The sequence below is a fragment of the Lepisosteus platostomus genome, chromosome 15, assembly GCF_059453375.1.
Source record: "Lepisosteus platostomus isolate fLepPlt1 chromosome 15, fLepPlt1.hap1, whole genome shotgun sequence".
NCBI lineage: Eukaryota > Metazoa > Chordata > Actinopteri > Semionotiformes > Lepisosteidae > Lepisosteus > Lepisosteus platostomus.
This window is the reverse complement of record NC_142625.1, coordinates 24570829-24591440: the sequence shown is the minus strand read 5'-3', so window position 1 is coordinate 24591440 and position 20612 is coordinate 24570829. Positions and strand designations below refer to the sequence as shown.

General features: G+C 46.9%; 2 protein-coding genes across 9 annotated transcripts in view; one reads left to right on the top strand and one right to left on the bottom strand.

Annotated features, from left to right (window-relative positions):
• Positions 1 to 3117: 3117 nt before the first annotated feature.
• Positions 3118 to 12503, bottom strand: tpx2 (TPX2 microtubule nucleation factor). 4 transcript variants are annotated; one of them, XM_088608008.1, is made up of 18 exons: positions 12360 to 12503; positions 11346 to 11485; positions 11101 to 11232; positions 10855 to 10981; positions 10382 to 10522; positions 9534 to 9590; positions 9249 to 9356; positions 8940 to 9070; positions 8056 to 8213; positions 7766 to 7934; positions 6690 to 6828; positions 6218 to 6434; positions 5444 to 5539; positions 5189 to 5362; positions 4837 to 4983; positions 4526 to 4637; positions 4097 to 4284; positions 3118 to 3804 (listed from the first exon to the last, which is right to left on the bottom strand). In XM_088608008.1, the coding sequence occupies exons 2-18, from the start codon at positions 11452 to 11454 to the stop codon at positions 3694 to 3696; spliced, it is 2316 nt and encodes a 771-aa protein (XP_088464134.1). In that variant the 5' UTR covers positions 11455 to 11485; positions 12360 to 12503; the 3' UTR covers positions 3118 to 3693. The 4 variants fall into 4 exon arrangements, with proteins under 4 accessions (XP_088464134.1, XP_088464137.1, XP_088464135.1 ...); XM_088608011.1 differs by having other exon boundaries at positions 4097 to 4263; XM_088608009.1 differs by having other exon boundaries at positions 9534 to 9587.
• A 1950-nt stretch (positions 12504 to 14453) lies between these two features.
• Positions 14454 to 20612, top strand: part of bcl2l1 (BCL2 like 1) — a 31659-nt gene continuing 25500 nt past the window's right edge. For 2 of the 5 annotated variants that reach the window (XM_088607413.1, XM_088607409.1), the window contains exons 1-3: positions 14904 to 15062; positions 15704 to 15827; positions 17685 to 18321. In XM_088607413.1, the coding sequence (XP_088463539.1) occupies positions 17800 to 18321 (522 nt within the window). In that variant the 5' untranslated portion in view covers positions 14904 to 15062; positions 15704 to 15827; positions 17685 to 17799. The other 3 variants (XM_088607410.1, XM_088607412.1, XM_088607411.1) reach the window with 3 other exon arrangements.

The window sequence follows — 20612 nt, the reverse complement described above, 5'->3', positions numbered from 1 at the left end:
GTCGTCGGTGTGGGATAAAGACAAGGATTTACCACTCCAGCCCTGGAGAGCTGAAATCCAGTAGGTCTTAGATCTCCAGTGTCTAAAGAACAGGGGGAAGAGGTTACAGACAGGTCCAGTTAAGCTAATGAGATCAATTTGAAAAGTAAAGGGTGGGATGGAGAAAACCTGCACACACTGCAGTCCTGTAGGACCACATCTGTGTGCCCCTGGTGTGAAGAGTGATTTTTACTGCATTGCATGTATTCTCGACAGATTCCATTAAAATGACCCCCCAGTGTTTTGGGCTTCATGTCCTCCCTTGTGTGGAACAGGAACATGCCCGTTGGGACTGCAGAGACTCCTGTAGTCTAACCCTGCTCCCCTGCCTTTCTTCTAGTGCTTTTTCCCCACCAACCAGAAGAAAAAAAAAGTAATAAACATCCATGTGTAGAAATGGATGGTTTAAAACAGTTTGGACCGTGCAAACATTTTTCTGGGATAATTATTTAATGCAAACGTAAGGCTGAGCTGAAGAGCGACTTCCTATGACGCCGGACAAGCGCCTACGAACAGGTGTGAGGGACGAGAACAGATCTCGCCCACCTTGGCGATCCCGCTTGGCTTGTTTTCTTCCCAACTAATAAAAAGCTTCGTCACCTGATCCGAGTGTGGAAGCCGGACGAGCGTGTTAATACCCCCCCCGCGGCGCTGCGCTAATACATGCAGGTGACAGGAGCTGTCAGCAACACTCGCCCCCGGCCCGGAGCCGGGACGCCGTGGGGCAGATGTCCGAGGCAGGTGTCAGGGACATGGTGTAGCGAGAGCAGATGACGCAGATCAGACGTTACTCCAGAAACGCGGAAAACGCACAGCGAGGATAAAAGCGGCGAGGACGCAGCTGACACGTAGGGGGAATATCTACCTCAAATTGATCACCCCCCCTCCCGACAACGTGGTGCTCTAGAAGCGTGCGGAGCCGGAGACACCGGTACAAGCACCAACACCGGCAGGCTGGTCTGCATTGTACCACGGGAAGGGCCGCTGCGGTCGAATTCACTCGCTTCCTGATGCGAAATAAAAAACAGACAGAGCTGCGTGGAAGTACATGCAAGACCCGTAGTCGCATGACAGATGAGGGAGGAAAAACTGCCCAGAAAATGGAAAAGTTGAATGGAAGCTTGTTAAGAGATCCGAACTGAATCGCCCTTGGTCATGTTGTGTAAAGCTATGCAATAATAAGGTGACATCCTCGGAGCTTAAAAACGTTTAAAATGGTAGTCCTGCATTGTTTTCAAACATCTCTTAACTGAATTTGTCATTACTTCACTTGTGGTGAATGGAATGAACTTCAGGCAAGGCCAGACTGCACAAACCCTGTGTAATGTAGCCAGGACACTGAGGTTAGCATCCCTCTCCAACAGGACCTCGGTGTAAAGTCTCATGTGAAGTTCGGCACCACCTACCCCACTGGGCCCACAGTCCCGATGCTGGGTCTTTGGTGTGGAAATTCTGGTCCATGAGACAAAGAGCATCATGCGGTAGAATACTTGATTTACTGGGGTTAGTGTCAACTGCTGTTCATGGGTTGAATCAAGACAATCCACCTACAAGGACATCAGGATCTTTTAGTAACTACGCAGGTGGCACGATACAGCAATAAAAGCAGACCTTAGTCATGAATTTGAAAAATAAACCTCAACTAGCAGGCCACCTGGGGTATGGGTAGTCCGAGGAATATATACTTTTAGTTCAAATGGTATTTTTTTAGTTGGTTTATATTGACAATCAGTCTCAAAGCTCGCTCCTACTGGTGCGTCACATTCCACAGGCACAGCCGCCCGTCCAGCTGGGAGAAACCTGAAGCCCCTCTGTTGCGCCATCCGTTTTTAAAAGCTCCCAGGGCGGGGATGCAGAATGTTAATCTCCCCGTCCAGAACAGGCTGTTCCCAAAGCGGGCCAGCTCGGAGAAGCATGCCACCGTCCGCTGCCGCAGCCACTTAAACTGCCAACCTCGTTTTAATGATCTGCAGAGTCACCCCCGGGTCAGCAATTTATTGCCCACCTGTGCTACAGAATTAAAAGCCAGAGCAGCGCCGAATAAGGGACAAGAATTCTGACGCGCAGGAAGTCTTTCAATGCCTCCAATTTAAAATATTACTTTCAAAATTGTGCCTGTACAACTAGGTTATTCAAAGCATTATCACAGTAGGTACTTCATAGGGGGTACCACACTCAAGTTACTAAAGCTACTAATGTAACATTTAAGGCTACTAATAGCAAAGGAATACATTTTATGAACACCAAGGCAGCTCACCCTTTGAGGATGAGACTTACACCATCTAGTGGGTTCAGAAGGCATGTGCTTGAAACGGCTGAGCAAATTCCTAATGCAAGGAAATCTATTCACCCCTGATCAAAAAGCTTCATATTCCTGACAAGGATCCCGACGACCCTGAGCTCCTTCAGGAAGTGCAGGGCACAAGGCGGATCTACACTTTGAATGGGAGAGTGGACGACACACACATACACACACACAGGGAATATCGCGAGTCTGCCCCCTCCACCTCAAACCAGCTAGTGCACCTTAATGGGACCTGCCTTCAAAGGTTCCAAGACATTCAGAACAGAGTTTAGGAAACCCAGTCTAGGCTCAGATTCCTCCGTTCAACACTTTACATTTCCCCACTAACCACTGATTTAAGGAACGAGTGACTTGACATCTAACTCCATTAATCAATCGAGATCAGACATGCAATGAAAGCCAGTTGAAGACTGGAGTTTTCTGCTCCCCAGTTTAAGATGGAAAACGGTGGTGTGGATTAACGCAAAAACAAGGCAACAGGATAATCCCGACCTGGTAAAACCCCTGCATTCTGGTTTACACTCCAAGTTTTTAATCCCAGGCTATTTACAATTGATGAAGATCTCTTTACATCTTTGAGGACCTACAACTCATCATGCAGAACAGCCTTTACAATTTGGCGGTTAACCTACAGAACCTGCTGAACCGAGGCCTTCCAGGAAGAGGGTTGAAGACCCCTAGGGCAGCAGGACCACCAAACTGAGTACCCCAGAGTAAAGAACCTTTGATTTACAGGTCACAGGCATAAAAAAAAAAACGAAGTGACGAACATGTTTCAGAAGTCTGTTTATTCAAAGGAATAGGTATAGTATTTATACATACTAGCGAACAAGACCCTAAAACATTTAGTCAGGTTATTTACATATCAGAAGGATCACAAATCACTTCGGTATCCCAAAATGCAAACAAGAAATAAAAACGTGAACTTTACATTTATGGTAAAAAGAACAGAGGAAAAGCATTCTGGGAACAGCAAGTACAGGGTTAGGGTTATGGACTGCACATTGATACTGGAGCAGGTTGAAAGCCAGTAACATGTGGATGATTAATTTTCTGCAATACGGCCTTTTCCTACACCAGACATCCAACTTTCCCAATACTAGCCAAAGAATTTCAAACAAGTGACTGACCAGCTTGGTCACAGGACACTAAAGGTGTCATTTAAATGGTCTGAGGTCATGGGAGCAACAGGAAAACTATGCTAGGAATAAAAATGCCAGAAAGCCAAGTTATTATTCAACTAAAAAGTCCTTAATACGGATAAAAAAGTTCTTTAAAGTTACTGATGGCCAGATTTAAGAGCCTTATGCTGGCCTGGAGTCTCAGCTTGCATAAAGTAGCTCATCACTTCACACACGGAATCGGTCTGAGAAATTGGGGGACTGAGGAACTGTGAGCGAAACCTCGCTTTTCTTCAACTCCAATGGCTTGTAACGTCTGACTGGTTGAGCTTTGTGCACCTGCAAGAGTGCAAAAAGAATCCAGGTCAGGTCAGAAAGGAATACGATGGGCAACCATAGCAACGCTTTTTACACAGATCGTAGAGTACATTTGAGTTTTCCACTTAAGTTAGGCTGATTCTTTTAAACTACAAGGGCTAACAGCTGGTTAAATTTAAAGACAAAAATCAAAATGCAAGTTAAAAAAAATGTAGCACCAACAAATTTCGCAGACCTTCCATGCTGTAAAACAACTGAAAGACTACCAGTTGCAGGAAAAAGTCAGGGGGCACCAAGGAGCTGAAACGCCTACCTGCTCCTGGCGGAGTCTCGATATCTCCTCCTTTGCCTTCTCCTCCTGCTCCCTCCTCTCCTCCTCTTCCTTCAGCGCCCTTTGCCTCTCTTTCTCTGCGACAATGTGATCAAACTCCATTCGTTCTTTCGCCCGCCGCTCTGTAGACAACTGAAATCCCTCTGTCACTACGGAATTAGAAAGGGCCTCTAAGTACAGAAAGAAAATGGGGGGAAAAAAATGGGAAAGTAAAACCGAACCCCAAAACAAGCCAGGAAAAGTGTGCAGCTGAGATAGTTCACCATCTTGCATGTTGACAGCAGCACTGCTTCTCTCAATAGTTGTGAGATGCACGTGTATCGGTGCAACAATGAGAAATACTCGAGCTCTTGTGCACTCGAACCACCCTTACCCAGCTGAGAACAGGTTTCACAAAAACCTCTACAATACCTGCAGTTGGTCTGTTCTCCTTTTTGGGAACGAAGGGCTCCTTGTGGGTGACGGTGTTGGGACGCGCCCTGAAGGAGGCAGCCTCAGCCTGCTGCCTCAACTCTTCCTTAAGCTGCAAAAGAAAGGTCAAGCTTTTTCAGCCACAGAGGAGCCCGGATTCTGGGAGGCAGGCAGACGTCCCGGCATGAAAACGGACATCGGACACTCAAGTTCAAAAGAGCATCCAAACAGCACAGGCTAGTTGATCACTACCCCCGACAGATCCCAAAACCGGAAGACCCGGACGTTCACGACGACTTCGGAAGGCTCACCGCTTGCTCCCAGTGTTCGGTCTTCTTGGCGCCCCGCTCATCGATGAGCAGTTTGAAGGGCTGCACCTTGGTGGCTTCAGCCACCTTCTTCTCGGGCAAGTGGACTTCACTGAAGTCAGGCAGCGGCTGAGCTTTGAAGTTGGGAACCTTCAAAATAAAGTTGTGTGCATGGGGGCGAATTCAACCGGCTGCCGCGTTTTACAGAAAACAGCTTGGATCGTGAGGAGATTCATTAACAGGGGTTTCTGAGCAAGCGAGAATACTGAACGTGAAAAGGGGAGCCGTTTTAGCTGTCCATTAGGAAGGGTCACAAGGCAGAGGGGAAAAAAAGAAAACCGTTCAAAATAGTTACCTCCTCATGGCGAAGCTCCTCCAATTTCTTTTCTTTGAGAGCCAGTCTCTCGCGCTCGCGGGCATCAAATGAAAACGGACACACTTCCACATGTTTATTTTCCAGGGGTTTAGGTTGGAAAGGAAGTCCAAAGTGCGGCATTGGATGGGCCTTAATCACAGGACACTCCTTCTCCTGGAACGACAGACGCATTTTAATAAAAACTCTAAAACGGCTGCTTGAACAGTTGAACTCTAAATGAGAATAATAACGTACCTCCTCCTTCCTGGTCTCGATGCGGACCCTGTTCTTCAGCGCAAAAGCTGGAGACTGTGGTACCGTTGGGGGTAAGTGCTTCTTCTCGGGCACACCCTGTTATACAGGAAAGAGTTTGTAAGACAAACTGCCGCCCAGCTGGAGCTCTCAGGTGACTAGACTGGCACGGAAGTCCCCGGCTCAGGTCGGTATCCCCCCCAGTGATGAGACACGATCGGCTGCACACTGCTAGGGTAGAGCTGGGACCGACTGGCCAGGGCAGCATTCCAGCTCAGGATGATGTCACTGGGAAACACCGTTTACACTCACAGGTGAGACAGTGCCAAGTCTAGAGCCCAGACGAATAATGTCTCCACATCAGCACAGGAGTGGCAGCCATAACGCTGAGGAATACACAACTGGTGCTTTTCTAAATAGTTTGTGAAGGAAAAGCATAAGATTTAAACTCAAAGCTGTAGTACATCTGTATCACAAGACACCAGCAAGTCTTCTGAACAGACTTCTTTAGAATTAAAACCTCGTTAGCAGCCATTGCAAATATTAGAAATATGAGATTCTGCAATGCATATTAATGACATGCAAAGCAACATGGGTTTTAATTAAATGTACAGCAAATGGAGCTTTCTCATTACAATAGGAAGACAGAATACCTGGCCACTAAACACTGATTCTTCAGTCATCAGTAAAACCTTGAACGATTGGTACCGATTCGACGTGCAAAAACATTAGACTCAAGATTCACCAAGATCAAGCCAGGGTGAAAAGGCAACGTACCACGACATCTTCAAGTATCTTCACAGGCAGTGGTCTTGAATGGAAAGTATACTCGTCCTGGGCCTCTGGCTTCTTGCTGGCCTCCCTCTCCTGCAGCCTCTTCTCGATCTCCAGGTCGAAGCCGATGGGCTGGGTGGATTCCTTCACAGGAGGCTTCTTCGGCACAAGAGCTCCATCCAGGACTTTGCGATTCAGCTCCAGTGCTTTAAACTTGAACCTGAGAGGACATGGAACAAGAAGAAATGAAGGATGGAGGACAAGCTTGACCTAACAAAAACCGGAAGGCAGCCGACTGGCTTTTCGGCACACTAAAAGCCATACAAAATGGAACACCTTTAAGATGGTTCAAATGTAACCCCTTCTGTACCTTTTGGATTTCAGCTGTAAACATCCATATTTGTAACAGCAAATTCACAGCTCAGCATGTCACTTAGCAAAAAAGGGCGACTATTTTTGTCACACAAATACTTACTGGTGAATCTGCTCTATCTCCTCCGCCTCTATCTCAGCAGTGCTCTTCACGAACAAAGGCCGGGTCCGCTTCCTGGTCAGCAGCTGGGGCGTCTTGGGATCGGTTATCTTTAGTTTGATATTCTTCACAGGCGAGGGACCTGAAAGCAAAATAAACTCTCCATCACTCAAAGACTGACATGCCTGGAAACATGTTCAACACATGACATCAGTAAAACATTTTTCGTAAGTTTTTACAAAAAGACTAATACATGGGTGCAAAACTCTCAGAATATTAATATACACTACTGAATATATTAATATACAAAACCACAAAAAAGGGACTTGTTTTAAAGATCAAAATTCCTTTGGGCACACATCCACTTACAGACAGAGAAGGATCAGTCCGATTCCTTCCATGATTAAATGAAACATCCTATACTGCGAGAAGCGCTAAACAGCCATACACCAAATATTAATTAACATTAATAATAATAATAATAATAATAATAATAATAATAATAATTGCTTACACTTATATAGCGCTTTTTCTGGACACTCCACTAAAAGCGCTTTACAGGTAATGGGGACTCCCCTCCACCACCACCAATGTGCAGCCCCACCTGGATGATGCGACGGCAGCCATAGTGCGCCAGAACGCTCCCCACACACCAGCTCTCAGTGGGGAGGAGAGCAGAGTAATGAAGCCAATTCACAGAGGGGGATTGTTAGGAGGCCATGATTGATAACAGCCGATGGGGAAATTTGGCCAGGACGCCGGGGTTACACCCCTACTCTTCTCGAGAAACACCCTGGGATTTTTAATGACCACAGAGAGTCAGGACCTCGGTTTTACGTCTCATCCGAAGGACGGCGCCTGTTTACAGTATAGTGTCCCCGTCACTACACTGGGGCATTAGGACCCACATGAGCCGCAGGGTGAGCGCCCCCTGCTGGCCCCACTAACGCCTCTTCCAGCAGCAACCTTAGTTTTTCCCAGGAGGTCTCCCATCTAGGTACTGACCAGGCTCACACCCGCTGAGCTCCAGTGGGTTGCCAGTTGTGAGTTGCAGGGTGAGTTAATGTAAGAGACATTACCCTTCTCTTCCTTCTGTCGGCTCCGCAGGTGATACCGGGCAGGAGTGCGTTTCTGAAACTGCTCGATCTGTTGCGCCATGGGGACGTAAGCCGTTTCCTCGAACTTCCTTTTTGTGCCGCTGGACAGGTTGAAAGGCTTGGGAATGGTGTGGCCTTTTGAAACCTTTGCCTGAAACACAACATTTGCATCCTCACAAACAAAGAAGTAAATCTTACATAGGACCCTGAAAGAGCAAGGGAGGAGTGTCCTACAGGCATGCAAACCACGTGAAGAAAGAAAAGGTACACACAGGCGAAGGTGGGTGCTTCCGAAGTTGGGCCGCAAAATCCACCTCTTTGTAGCTCGCGTCCGATTGGTGGTCGCCATGCGGCTTAATCCGGTCATCCGTGCGAAAGTGGAAGTCCACAGGAACGGTATGGGGAATGACGGTCTTTTTAGCCGGCTGACCTAAACAAAAAAAGGAACAAGTGAAAGGTTTTTTTTCCCCCCCACGCTGAAAAGAAGAGAAAACGTTTAGGCTGTGGAGCCTTCTTCAGGTGTGGGGAAGAAAGAAAACCAGCAGTTGATAAAGCAGGGGAGAGCAAAAGCCGGGAGCAGGGGGGAAACAGTTATCAACACTCAGGTCTGTCACTGAGAGAAGGGGGAAGGTGTGATCCTAGTTTCATGATTAGTTTTCGTTTGCTTGAACTTCCAAGAAAGAACCATAAAGCTAAAAAAGCAATTTAGAGAACCTAGAAGACTACTAGCAACTGACTGAAGAGCAGCAGCACAAGACATGTCTCACCAAGGAGGTGACAGAAATACGACTACTTTGTATCAATGCAACTAGAACTCTGAAGCAAGATTTCAGTGACAAAACCTACAGTCTTTCAAACCAATCATTGTTAGTTCAGATAGTTTTAACAAATAGCTAGCAGACACCCATTCAGACTTAAACAGGAATCCTACTGCACCACGTTAACTGCACCGAGACTCGAAAGTAACTGAACGAAGGGTGATGTGGCGATAGAAGAACTACCATGCTTGGGGTTCATTGGCCAAACAGTTTTTCCGAGTGGCGTTTGAGAAGTCTGAATAACATTGGCTAAATAGTACCAATTTGTCAGAATTTTAGAGTTTCTTGTTTTCAGAAAGGGGGTCTTCAGAGGGGGAGGGGAAGCTATCAAGACTCACTTCCAGCAATGGCAGCCTTGAAGGTGGTCTCATTCTTCTTCCGCTGCTCGGCCACCTCCTTCTGGAGACTGTGGATCTTCTCCAGCTCCTGCTGCTCTGTGCTTTTAAACTTGGCCGACGAGTTGCTTCTCCTTCAAGTATGAAGAAAAGGCAAGATGCTCTGAATTCCGTGGTAGTTTCTCACAGCCTCAGTCCAGTTATTACATAAAAGCAAACTTTACAAGAAAACTCTGAACCCCAGATGGGCCTTAAATGCTTTTGCAATATGAATTAGGAACTTTTTGCTCGTCTAACTTGCAAATCACTTACTTGAGCACAGTTGGTGTGGTCGATCGTAATCTGCCTTTAGTTTGGGACTCATTAGCCCACCTGGTGGTTTCTGAAATCGTCTCTTCCCGAGTAGTATGGTTTGCACTCCTATTAAAATTAAAGAAAACTGTCAGTCATTTCCACATTCATCCAGGCACAAATCAAGTATCCAGGGGTGTAATACATTTGAAAAGCTAAACCCTTAGAAAAAGTGAACAGCAGAGTGCTCCAACTCCCAGCGTCACCACTGTACACCCTAGTGTGACAAAGGCAAAAGTGAATTACCTTTTTATTCGATGAGGCACATTTGCTCTTGACAGCTGAGGTAGATTTAAATTTCTGCTAGAAGTTGAGCAAAAATGCAACCCAAAGTTTTAATGGACAATCACTACACAAATTAAAAAGATTCTTTAGGATCTTCAAACAAAGGAAAAACTACACATGCATTATTAACTAAGAAAAAAATATAGGCTGTCCAGAGGACTCTTTTCAGAAGTGACCAGGCCCACCTTTGCTCAGCTTCCCGAATCAGGCTATAAGGTGGTAATGTTGCCATTAAAAATGTATATGGTGCATGCAGCCTTGAATTAAATTATTGCAAGCAGTCTCTCCTTACTGCCTCTGCCCAATTACCTACATGTCTCTCTGCCTTTGCCTGCCTAATCAATGGATTTCCATCCAACACTGAACGCTCAAACACAGGGGCACAACATGGGCTCAGTCTGCCTTGTTTTACTCTGGTGTGGAATTAGTTTACCTCTATCTAGCTCTTGGTTATGGCTGATAAGTGCAAAAAGCATAAAGCAAGGATGATCAACCAGGTGGGCCGAATTACTCCTCTCAACAAAGCTGTGACAGAATACAGAATCCACGTGCCTCTGGTTATGCCAGCCACTTGGGAATATCATTAGAAATCACGTACAAGTTGGGGGTTATGAATAATCACTTCACTTACTAAACTGCTCGGTCAATTGCTGATTTTTACCAGTTTCATAACATTATATTAATACCTGTTGTCAGTAATGAGATTTTATACATTAAAACATTTTAAAACATCAATTACTGCTACATGCTATGCGGCACAGATCAACAAGAACGAAAATCCAGGCATCATCGAGTTCCTTTGAGATTACCTTTTTCTTAGTTTTTTAACAGGAGGGTCTCCTGCATGAGGAACAGTGGCTGCTGCACTCCTCCTCTTTTCCTCCCGAATTTTGGCCATTTGCTTCCGCTGGTTTTCCATCTTCTGATGGCCGGACAATCTTTTAGAAACTCTAAACGGGTGAGGGACAGAGCAGTCAAGGCCAACAAGAAAGTTAAAAAGTGTTTTCCTGAATTCAGAGTTTTTTTTTTCCCTGCCCTTGGTGAACAGTGCACAGTGATCTGTAATTTCACACCATGTGGAACTCTGAGAAGCTATCCGCCAAGTAAAAATTCACCAGCTCTTGGGGAGATCCATGCCACGGGTGAACGAAGTGGCACTCAGATCAGCAATTTCCAAAACCGGAAAGCACAGTCCAACAGAACAGGACAAGACCGTGCATTTCTCCCCCCATCCCATTTTTAATTCCAGCATGTAAGACTGTCTGACAGAGGCTCCTCCTACCTCCTGGGCTGTGCTGGAAGAGCCTTTCTCTGAGGCTGGTTGTCTGTAGATGGCCAGTGGCTCCAGGAGGTCACCAAGTTTGAAGAAACAGCAGGAGCAGACGGTTTCTCTCCTTCGGCGCCGCACTCTGAAAGGGGACATCACCCAGAAAGCTGGAATAGCTAGCCCTGAAGTTGCTTTACCAAGAGGAAAACGACCTTGCTTTCACTTAAGGATGTTATGGTGGTGACAAATAAACATGCTTGCCTGTCCCGCGATTGGCATCGTGCACCATGGGTAAAACAAAGGCTTTGGGCACATCGGTCTTCGCTTCTCCCTTAGCCTTAAACGGAGTGGTATGCAAATCCATCGTCTTGGACTCTGGCTCAGCTATCTGGTCTGAAAGCAATAACAGATGTTTCAGACAACAAAAGGCAGGCAAGCCCAGATATAACCAGCTTACAAGGAAAGAGGAGGGTGCAAAAAACGCGAAAAGCCCGAGACGGTCTTACCGAACCAGTGATCTGCATTGTCCTCCCTGTCCAGGGACTTGAAATCAATCACGACCGAAGGCGCGTCAAACTCATAATCGGCCATCGACACCTCCTGCTGCATGTCCATCTCTCCGCCGTGCCGAGCTCCTCTGTCCCTACTGGGGGGAAAAAAGTTTTAAAATCGATAAAACCTTACATTCCGAGTGCAGCACCTGCCTTCTTTTCCCGACTGATTTGTATCCCTACAGCGGTATACACTATCCAGTCGTATCCCTGGAATATTATAGTATTTATTTATAAATATTTAAGGGGGGGGGGGGTGCTCACTTTGCAGATGGGAAAAGTCCTTCTTCCGGTGGAGGGACAGACTCACTGCCAGCGGATTGGAGACGCGCAATTTCAAAGTTTTGACCGAACCGCCTCCCGACGCCCAGACCACACCAAGTACGTTTTGCTCTCTCCTTTCACCTGACTGAATTTTTGGGGTGACTTCTTTTTTTTTTAAATCAAGGTGGAAGCCCATCCGGGCTCACCTAACAACCCATGTTTGAGCTAAAGATTCCTCCTACACGCTTAGAGTCCGATCAGAAAGAGGGGGGTCTAGTTTGAAGCGATCACGGGCAGGAAAAAAAAAACACATATACCTGCATGAAGCGTTATTTATGTCCTATCCTATTTACTTGGGTATAGCATATGAAAAAAGGCGATGTCCGCCTTAGACGACGACGCTGACTGAAGCAAATCCAGATGCTGTCGTTAAGGTGAACCTGTGGCTATTCCTACGCAGAATCCTTTCTTTTTCAATACTTCAGCAGTATTTTTCCACCCCAAAGAGATTACATAACTGTATAGAAACAATCCACCCGACACCCCCAGCAAAAAAAAAAACCCAAACAATACTGGTCGGGTCCGACACAGCTCGGCGTCTAGGCCAAACAACAAAGTAGCCCTAACTACTCATTTCAGCCACAAAACCAGCAGGGTACGTCAACTCACATAAAAGACGTGTATTTTAAATGCACGATTACATACCTGTTCCAAAGTTTCTTCCCTGATGAGTAAGAAATCCACTGTATTTAAAGAAAAGTTATAACTCTCCCCCGTCCCTACTTTACTTGCTCTGCAGAAAATGTCTGTCTGCTAACACCTCCCCTAGCGCCGTTATCATTTGAAATCCGTCCCTTTCCAAACTGGCCAATCAGCAGGCGACTCGCAGCCTCGGCGCATTTCTATTGGTGATGAGGCCGAAATCGTTCGGGTAGGCTTGAGCGCTCATGGGAAATGTAGTCTTTTCATGCCACGTACTACCGACGTAAAAATGTAGGGAGCGTCAAGATGATGTGTTGATAACCATTTCGTGGAAGGGTTTGGGTCAAACGTGCAGGATGTGGAATTAAGGGGGGATCTAAAATGTACATAAATCAGCTATATAAGACATGTAGGCCAGTTTGTCGATACTTGAAAAAAGCTTGGCCAACCCTTTCTAACGAGTTATACGAAATTGTATTGATGGGCGAGCAAGATAAGAGCAGAACTGTGGAGTGTCGGCTTCAAAACCTCTAGATTCATATGCTCGATTTACATTTTAGAAAAGAACAAGCAGATTCTTCATTCCACAGTGGAAAGTAGAAGAAAACACGCAACGTGCAGCCTTCTTCGAATTTCAGGGAAAATATATAGAAGGGAACAAAATTGGGAAGTCGAATCTAGTGCAGTTCTTCACCAATAGTGTTATACAGTATATTGCGAGGATTAAAATAATATCCTTCACTGAGGGGCTGAGAGTCCCGCCCTCCTTTCTGTCTTGAACAGAGCACATACTAAGGGGGAACCTGACGCACGGATTAGGAATCCTAAAGGCTGTAAATGAAAAAGTCAACCCAGCGAACTACTTCAGAATGAACATTTAAAAAACCCGATCCAGGGGACAAAAGTGTACGCTATGGTGAAAGTGCATTTAAAACTGAGAGCAGGAGGAACTACTTAAAACACAGCGGTTCGTAAGATCGTGGAACGGGCTACCCAGCCATATTGTTGAAGCCTCAAGACGATGGCATGCTTGGATCAGTGTGCTATTAAATATCCAATAGGCTCTTCTCGTTTGTAAATGTTCTCATGCGGTCATGTCAAATACATACTCAACTGCACACACACACATATATATACACGGACCCCCTGACCGTTTTAAGATCGGACAGCTCAGAAGAGATTGTGTCTGTCCAGCAATCGTATGTATTGCCCCTCGCTCTTAAAAGCCAAGAAGAAAGCCGTTTCAGAGAACATGTCAGAGCATGAGAATCAGAGATTCCAAGCAGACAGTTTAAACGAGGCACAAGAGGAGGCTATTCGGTAAATCTTGCTCGGCTGGCTTGCTAGTTTAGTGCAAATTCACCAAATACAGGAAAGGAATTCGTGCTGTTCTCTGGTGCTTTATGAAAAGATCTCTGGTGTAACAGACACATTTAATGTGAAAACAATCAAGGACGACCCGGGTGTATTTTCGTCATCTCGTATTGTTTTGTATTGTAGGACATCCTGTCTTATATTGTGTTATGCTGAATACGAACCCGATTTTATAAACATGTGGTTACATCGCACGCTACTTTAACTTTTGTACAGTCTTAGAGTTCAGCAGATAGATAAAAGTTAACTATAGGATGAAAAAAACCGAACACAAGTGTTAATTCGCTACTGTTTTTATCAAGATTTGTCACCCATCACTTAGGACGTATCTGAAATATCGTGACTTGTGATTATGGTTATTTTCAGGATCTGTACGGATTAGAGGGACGTATTTATATCTATATTTATATCTATATCTATATTTACATCTATATTTATATTCATATGTGTGATACGATTTTTCTGTGTACTGTTCTGTTCTAGTTTGTTCTTGTGTGTCCGGACTGTGAGTAACTCTTGTATTGTATTGTATGTATTGTACTATTATTATATAATTCGTTACACTGTGGCTGTGTTGTGTGTGTTAAGCTGCTGTTGCACTGCAATTTCCCTCACGGGATCAATAAAGTATCTTATCTATTTTGGGGCGAAGTGGCAGTATTCACTGCCTGCAGTGGTACCTCCCCCCAGCGGCCACAGTGAGGCGCTGTGTCTTTAACAAAACGGGGGAGTGGGAGAAGCGTGGTTCGTCACTAGAGGAAACAAACGTTACCATAGAGATATTTTAAAGCGTTTCATCGTTTTTCACCCCGTGTTGGTTTAAAGATGAAAACCAGTCCGGACGAGGGCGTTACAACCTCTTCCTGTTCTTTAATCAGGTCAGATTTAAATACATTATTTCAGACGTCGTGACTGTAACCATATTGAACACGCTTACTGTGCTTTGCAGGGGTTGGTTAAGGGACCTGCCTTGATTAGCTAACGAAAACACTGCTGCGACATAAGAAGGATAACGTTGTGTAAATGCGGGATTTCTTTCTTTTTTTCCCGAAAACGTGCATTACAAATTGCAAGCCAGTGTGCACAAGACCGAGGTAAAAAAAAAAGCATGACGTCCCGTCGTTACTCGAGCAGGGTTGGTCTAAAAAGTGTCATTTTACATCCCAAAGGCGGAATATCCTGCAGAAGGAAAATTGTAGTGCGCAAAGAGGCTCGGGCTGGCCTCTGGATCTCGAGTGGGGTTGTGGAAATGAGTAAAATGTCGGATCCTAGTCCGTATTATTGATTAGTGTTAAGCGACCATGATTTATGAAGGGTACTCAAACGAATGGGGTAGGTAGTGCTATGTGCGAGTGCTAAATTGTGGTCTTCTTCAATCAGAGGTGATTTGTGTGTGGCTGGACTACGTTGGTGCTGACGGTTAATTAGAAATGGGCTCCCTGCCTCTTCTGCACACGGGTTTATAATCATGTTGACTCTGCAAAGGTAAATTGAGAATCTTAAAACAACAGAGTAACGGGGAATGGGACTTTTTTTTTTCCGGCTCACCGTGGAGGGCCGATTTTAATTCGTTGCGGGTAGTCATTAACCACTTTAATGTGGGTTACAGTGGTTAGTGGTGTATGATTGGTCTCCTAAAATGGATTACTCACCTGGGTTGGTCCGCCTTAAAAATAGGCCAGTGCAGTCGTTTAATTGTTGGAAACTAAACTATGTACTATGTTATGTACAGTTCATATGCACTCGTAACCGTCGCGGTTTTTTTTTTTGCTTTGAGCAATGTGTCGTATCGATTTACAAAGATGTATAGTTTTATTGACGTAATTGTGCCTCATGCGTGCGTGTGCGCGCCTCTAACTGTGCAATTACGGTAGGAAGGACGTAATTGCCCCCGCCCCCTTTCATCGGCGAGGGGGCGGGGCCGTGTGCGCCGTGCATTGGCTAATAGGTTCTGCTTTGCTCCTGTGCTGCAGGGTTTGACAGCGTGCAGTGACTCAGGAAGCCCAGCTCAATTGACTGGATAGGGACGAGCCAGCGGTATTGCCACCAAGGCAAACAACGCAGGGCTGCTACCGAGCAGGACTTTCATTTGCCGAGGTGAGTGTCACCCCGAACCTTTTCAGGTCCGTCGTAGCCTTGGGCTGGGTTTGATGGAGAATGTTTCGCTTGCTCCATTTGCGAGGCATTGAAACGCCGACGCCGAGGAGCATCCGTAGTTCGGCAGTGGATTGCGAGATGCGTGCTGGTTTTATTTTCTGCTTGGATTTTTATTTTTCCCGATGAGCCCAAAAAAAAGTGCTCTCCAGCAGGTTTTCAGAAAGCAAACGGCGTTCTTGTCTGGCTGCGGCGTGCGCTGTGAGCCCCGACACTGGTGTTGATCCTTTTCAGGGCGTGTTTGAGTAAATAAAATAGTTAGCGATTGCTTCCGATTGTGTGTGTGTGGGGGGGAGTAGGCTGCTTGTTGGTGTTTCGCTCCGGTAGGAAGAGCAGCTCGCAGGGGAGACTGGAAGGCGAACCCTAGGATCCCTAAATGTCAGCCTTCTCCTGTCTGAAATGTCGAGCCTGTCTTTTGTCTCATTTATCTGCAGACGGTACCGCACAAATCACAGTCACACCTACTGTATGTGGCCGGGGAATCCGGCAAAGATCGTCTGGCCGTGATAGCGCATTTCTATGTAAATCTGTCTCGGGAGCCGTGGCCCTTCACATCGGGCTTTTAAATGAGCTGTCGTGGAGGAAGTTGTCGTTATCGTAGCCGGTAAAATACCAGTCCAAATGCCAGGATTAACATAGGAAAGGTTAGGTTTTAGATACTCCGACCTTTCGCTAGCCGCCTCTGATAACCTGGATGAGGTCAGGCGCCATGGAGAATAATAACAGCTTTGATCATCATTTCAGTCTTAATGTGTGTTTGTCAGACCGAGGAACATTTATATGCGTCGGAAAAACGTTTATTCCTGTTGAGAAACATAAATGGCTGTGTTGTTTGTTATGGAGGGAATGTTATGTGTGTAAGATTACTAGGTAATAGCCAACTGCGTGATTATATCATATGTTTGTGTTATTCACATTGTTCAGCCTGTGAATAGGTTTATTTTTGTGTGTCCGTGTGTACAGAAACACTAGACACTAGAAATGGGAAAGAAGACACCCTAGTTTGTAGAGGTTTCCCTGGCGGGGGGTTTAATTTGTGATGTCTCAGTTCCCTGTGGTTCAAGGCAGCAGAAATACTTGTACTTTATCTGAGCATCTTGAGCAGTTCTGGACAGGGGCATTGGCAGCTCTTTGCTGGCATCGGGGAATCAAGGAGTCAGGTAACTGGAGAGGTCAACACTGACCTCTGACCCCTCCTCCCCAGCCTGCCCCTGAGTGTGGTGGTGGTGGTGTGGGGGGGGGGCACGTCTTGATTTGTGCCTCAATATGGTCTCTTGAGTTGGTCTTTGCGGGGGTCACTTGAGAAACCCCTGCCTGTCTGTCTGTCCGTGTCAGTGGTCATCTCTCCCTGCAGGGCAGTTCATTGAATTCCTGTCAGTCTAATTTCTGAAGGGTTTTGGTGCCACAGAGAAGATGAGCAGTGGCGCTGTGACAGGATGTGGTGTAGAGCAGTCAGACACTCTCCTGCCATATCCTGGACAATTAATGAACGCTGTCAGACAGTAACAGACATCAGATTGTTTTCATTCTTTAATTAGTGTGATCCCTACACCAACCCTGTAGCTTATAATGAGCCCCCATATTGGAGCTTGAAAAAAAACAGACCCTGGTTGCCAAGTTGTTTTTAATGCTTCCTGGTGGCTGTGTTTCGAACGAGGTAGTGCATGAATTTGAGATGATCGGCCTTTTTGCTTTTGCATGCCGTGATGAACGGAAAATGTGCTTCATCTGTGCCACATGCTCCTTGTGACCGGTCCTGACGGATTTCAGAATGCCTTTTTTTTTTTCTCATTCCGAAAGGCCAGACCGTCAGCCGGCAGCAAAGAGACTGCAGCGTCCAGGCAAGGGAACTTGGTAATCCCTTGTGTCCAGAATGGGTTTTGCGGCGTGAAGCAGGCAGAGACGAGCAGACAAGATGTCGTACAGCAACAGAGACCTCGTCGTCTACTACATCAACTATAAACTCTCGCAGAAGAACTACTCCTGGGACCAGTTCAGCCTGGAGGGCAGGACCGGAGGCGCTGAGGCGGTGGGTTCGGGGAGCCCGAACGCAGAGGAGCGTACGAACGGCGCGGCCAATGGTGGGGGGGGGCCCGTGTCGCGCCAGCCCCCCCAGGGGATCGAGGCGGTGCAGGGGGCGCTGCGCGACTCAGCCAACGAGTTTGAGCTCCGCTACGGCCGGGCGTTCAGCGACCTGTCCTCCCAGCTCCACATCACGCCCGCCACCGCCTACCAGAGCTTCGAGCACGTCATGGACGAGGTCTTCCGGGACGGGGTGAACTGGGGGCGCATCGTGGGGCTCTTCGCTTTCGGGGGTGCGCTGTGCGTGGAGTGCGTGGAGAAGGAGATGAGCAACCTGGTGAGCCGCATAGCCGAGTGGATGACCGTCTACCTGGACAACAACATTCAGCCCTGGATCCAGAGTCAGGGAGGATGGGTGAGTGCAGTTCCCCTGCCCCTCCACACAGGGGCGCCCCAGCTGGAGATGATCCGGGTCTAGGACCGCGTGTGTTTGCATGGGGGATGTTTTTGAGTTTGTGGTTCATTTTTTAATTTGATATTCACACAACCTTCGAGCCACAGGCAGATCCTTAGCCACAGTGCTATTGCTCCGTACAGGTGCAGACAGGTGCATTTGAGCTCAGTAGGTGGCAGCTGGCTTTCCTCTTGATTAATAGGGATGAGAGCAACTAAAGCTGTTCGTTGGGCATTGGCAAGCTCATTTGGACCCGAGTCTGGTATTGGCCCAGACTGCTGCATCGACCCCCCCCCCTCTGTTTATACCCGTGATGTTTCATGTGGTTGTCTGCTGAGTCCGCTCTTGATGGTACCTGGTGCTTCTTTCTTTCTTTCTCATTCTCTATAGCTTTAAGTCCGATGCGTCAGTTTGGCATTGACCAGACTTTTGCGCCTGTGCTTCGTGCACGCCAACAGATGGAGGCAGCCACCAGTGTAGTCTTTCCAATTCAGGAATCAGTTTCAGGGCTGAGCTGTGCCAATGAAAAAGCCTTCAGCTGCCTTGCTGGGCGTCTTCTCATAGATCTCATCTCTGAAGGGTGTGACAAGTGGCTCAAGCCTTCTGGAGCCAGAGAAAGTGCAGGGATTGACAATGGCCCTCTTTTTGGGTTGGTTTTATTTTTTTTTTGCTCTTCCACGGACAAGAGATTTTAAAAAACAAATGTTACCAAAGAAAGCAGTTGTTTTCTTCAAGGTTTTGGACAGCATCTTCCGTGTGTTCCCTCTCTCCCTGGGCTCAGAATTCCCAGGGACCTCTCTCCTAATTGTTAGACGCATAGATGGGGTCAGAGCTGTCTACGTTCCCCACAAAATATAGTCACTGCACATCACTGATCGGGCAGTGTGGGCTCCAGACTGAATCCATTAGACTAGCTCCGTTTGAGCTAGAAGGAGGATGGTCTTGGGTGTCAAGATCTTGGGCTGTCTAAACGCAAAATAGTGCGCAGTGTCCTTTCCTCTTATTTGATTGATCTGCATTCCATTGTGATTGTCAGGGCGGTTTACCTTTCTTTCTGCTTTGAATGTGACTTACTCTTCTGTGTACATGCTGAGGAGCTGCATTTAGACAGGCAGGGTCTGGGTTCCAGTCCGCAGGGTCTGGGTTCCAGGTGTTGGTGAAGCTGAATGTTCTTTAAAGCTGAACAGGTGTGTTTTCTCACCACCTTTGCGTCTTACTTTTATGCTTTTTAAGGGCTTTGGGCAGCCCTGTTCTATTTGCGAGTTTCCCTCGGCGGCAATGCCCAATTCAGGTTGGACGACGCTGAAAAAAAAAAAAAGCAAAGGGTTAGAAAAATAGACAGCTGCACTCGAGCTGACACTAATCCATGTTAGGGAAGCATGAAGTTTTAAACAAAAAAAGATGGAAGAGCGTTAAAGCAGATGCATGCAATACCGACTTCACAAGCGTGCTTTCGGTGGCGGGGTCTTCGGTACTTCCTCGTCTGTGACAGCTGCCCTCCTGCTGCGGGCTCAGCAAGCAGGAGTAAGATGCATGTTCCCCCTTCCCGGAGCAGGAAGACGCCGCCCTTAACGTAGGCGCCCGATCCTCCCTTTCGGGGAGAAATGCTGCGAAGTTGCCGGTTGGCTTCAAATTTCGTGGGACGTCTGCAAGTCCACCTGGAGCTGACTGGACCTTTGCGTCCCAGTAGCGGCCACCCCTGGCGGCCCCAACCTGTCTCCTGGGGGTTTGCTAGCAGCGAATTGATCTGAGGATCCCATGCTGGAAATCGCAGTTGGACTCCAGAAGCGTGACTGTCGCCCGGCCTCTGTGCGGCTCGGCGAGGGGCCCCACCCACCTGCGTGCTGTGCTGTTGCTTTGAAGCTCTCGCTGAATGAGGCGCGGGCGGGCGGGCGGGCGGGGTGGGGGGGGGCGGCGGCTGTGCCGAGTCTGAATGAATGGAAGTGGGAACAGAGCAGACGCCAGTTTCACTTCTCGGAGGGGAATAAGCACAGTTTGTGGTTTTCCCTGCTTCCTCTGTCTCGTCGACGTATTCAATTTTTCACTTGGTAGATCCACTCGTTTAGGGTTAGAGCATTTTTTTTTGTGTTTGGTGGGGCCAGATTCCCTTAAAGTCACATGACCCAGAGAGTGTACGCTTATGTAACTTCTAAGCTTGAATGAACGTTCTGGTCACGATAGTCTAATGAATGAGACACCGTGACCACCATCTGTACCCAGCAGCATTGGTGCAATTGGATTGATAGCTGTTT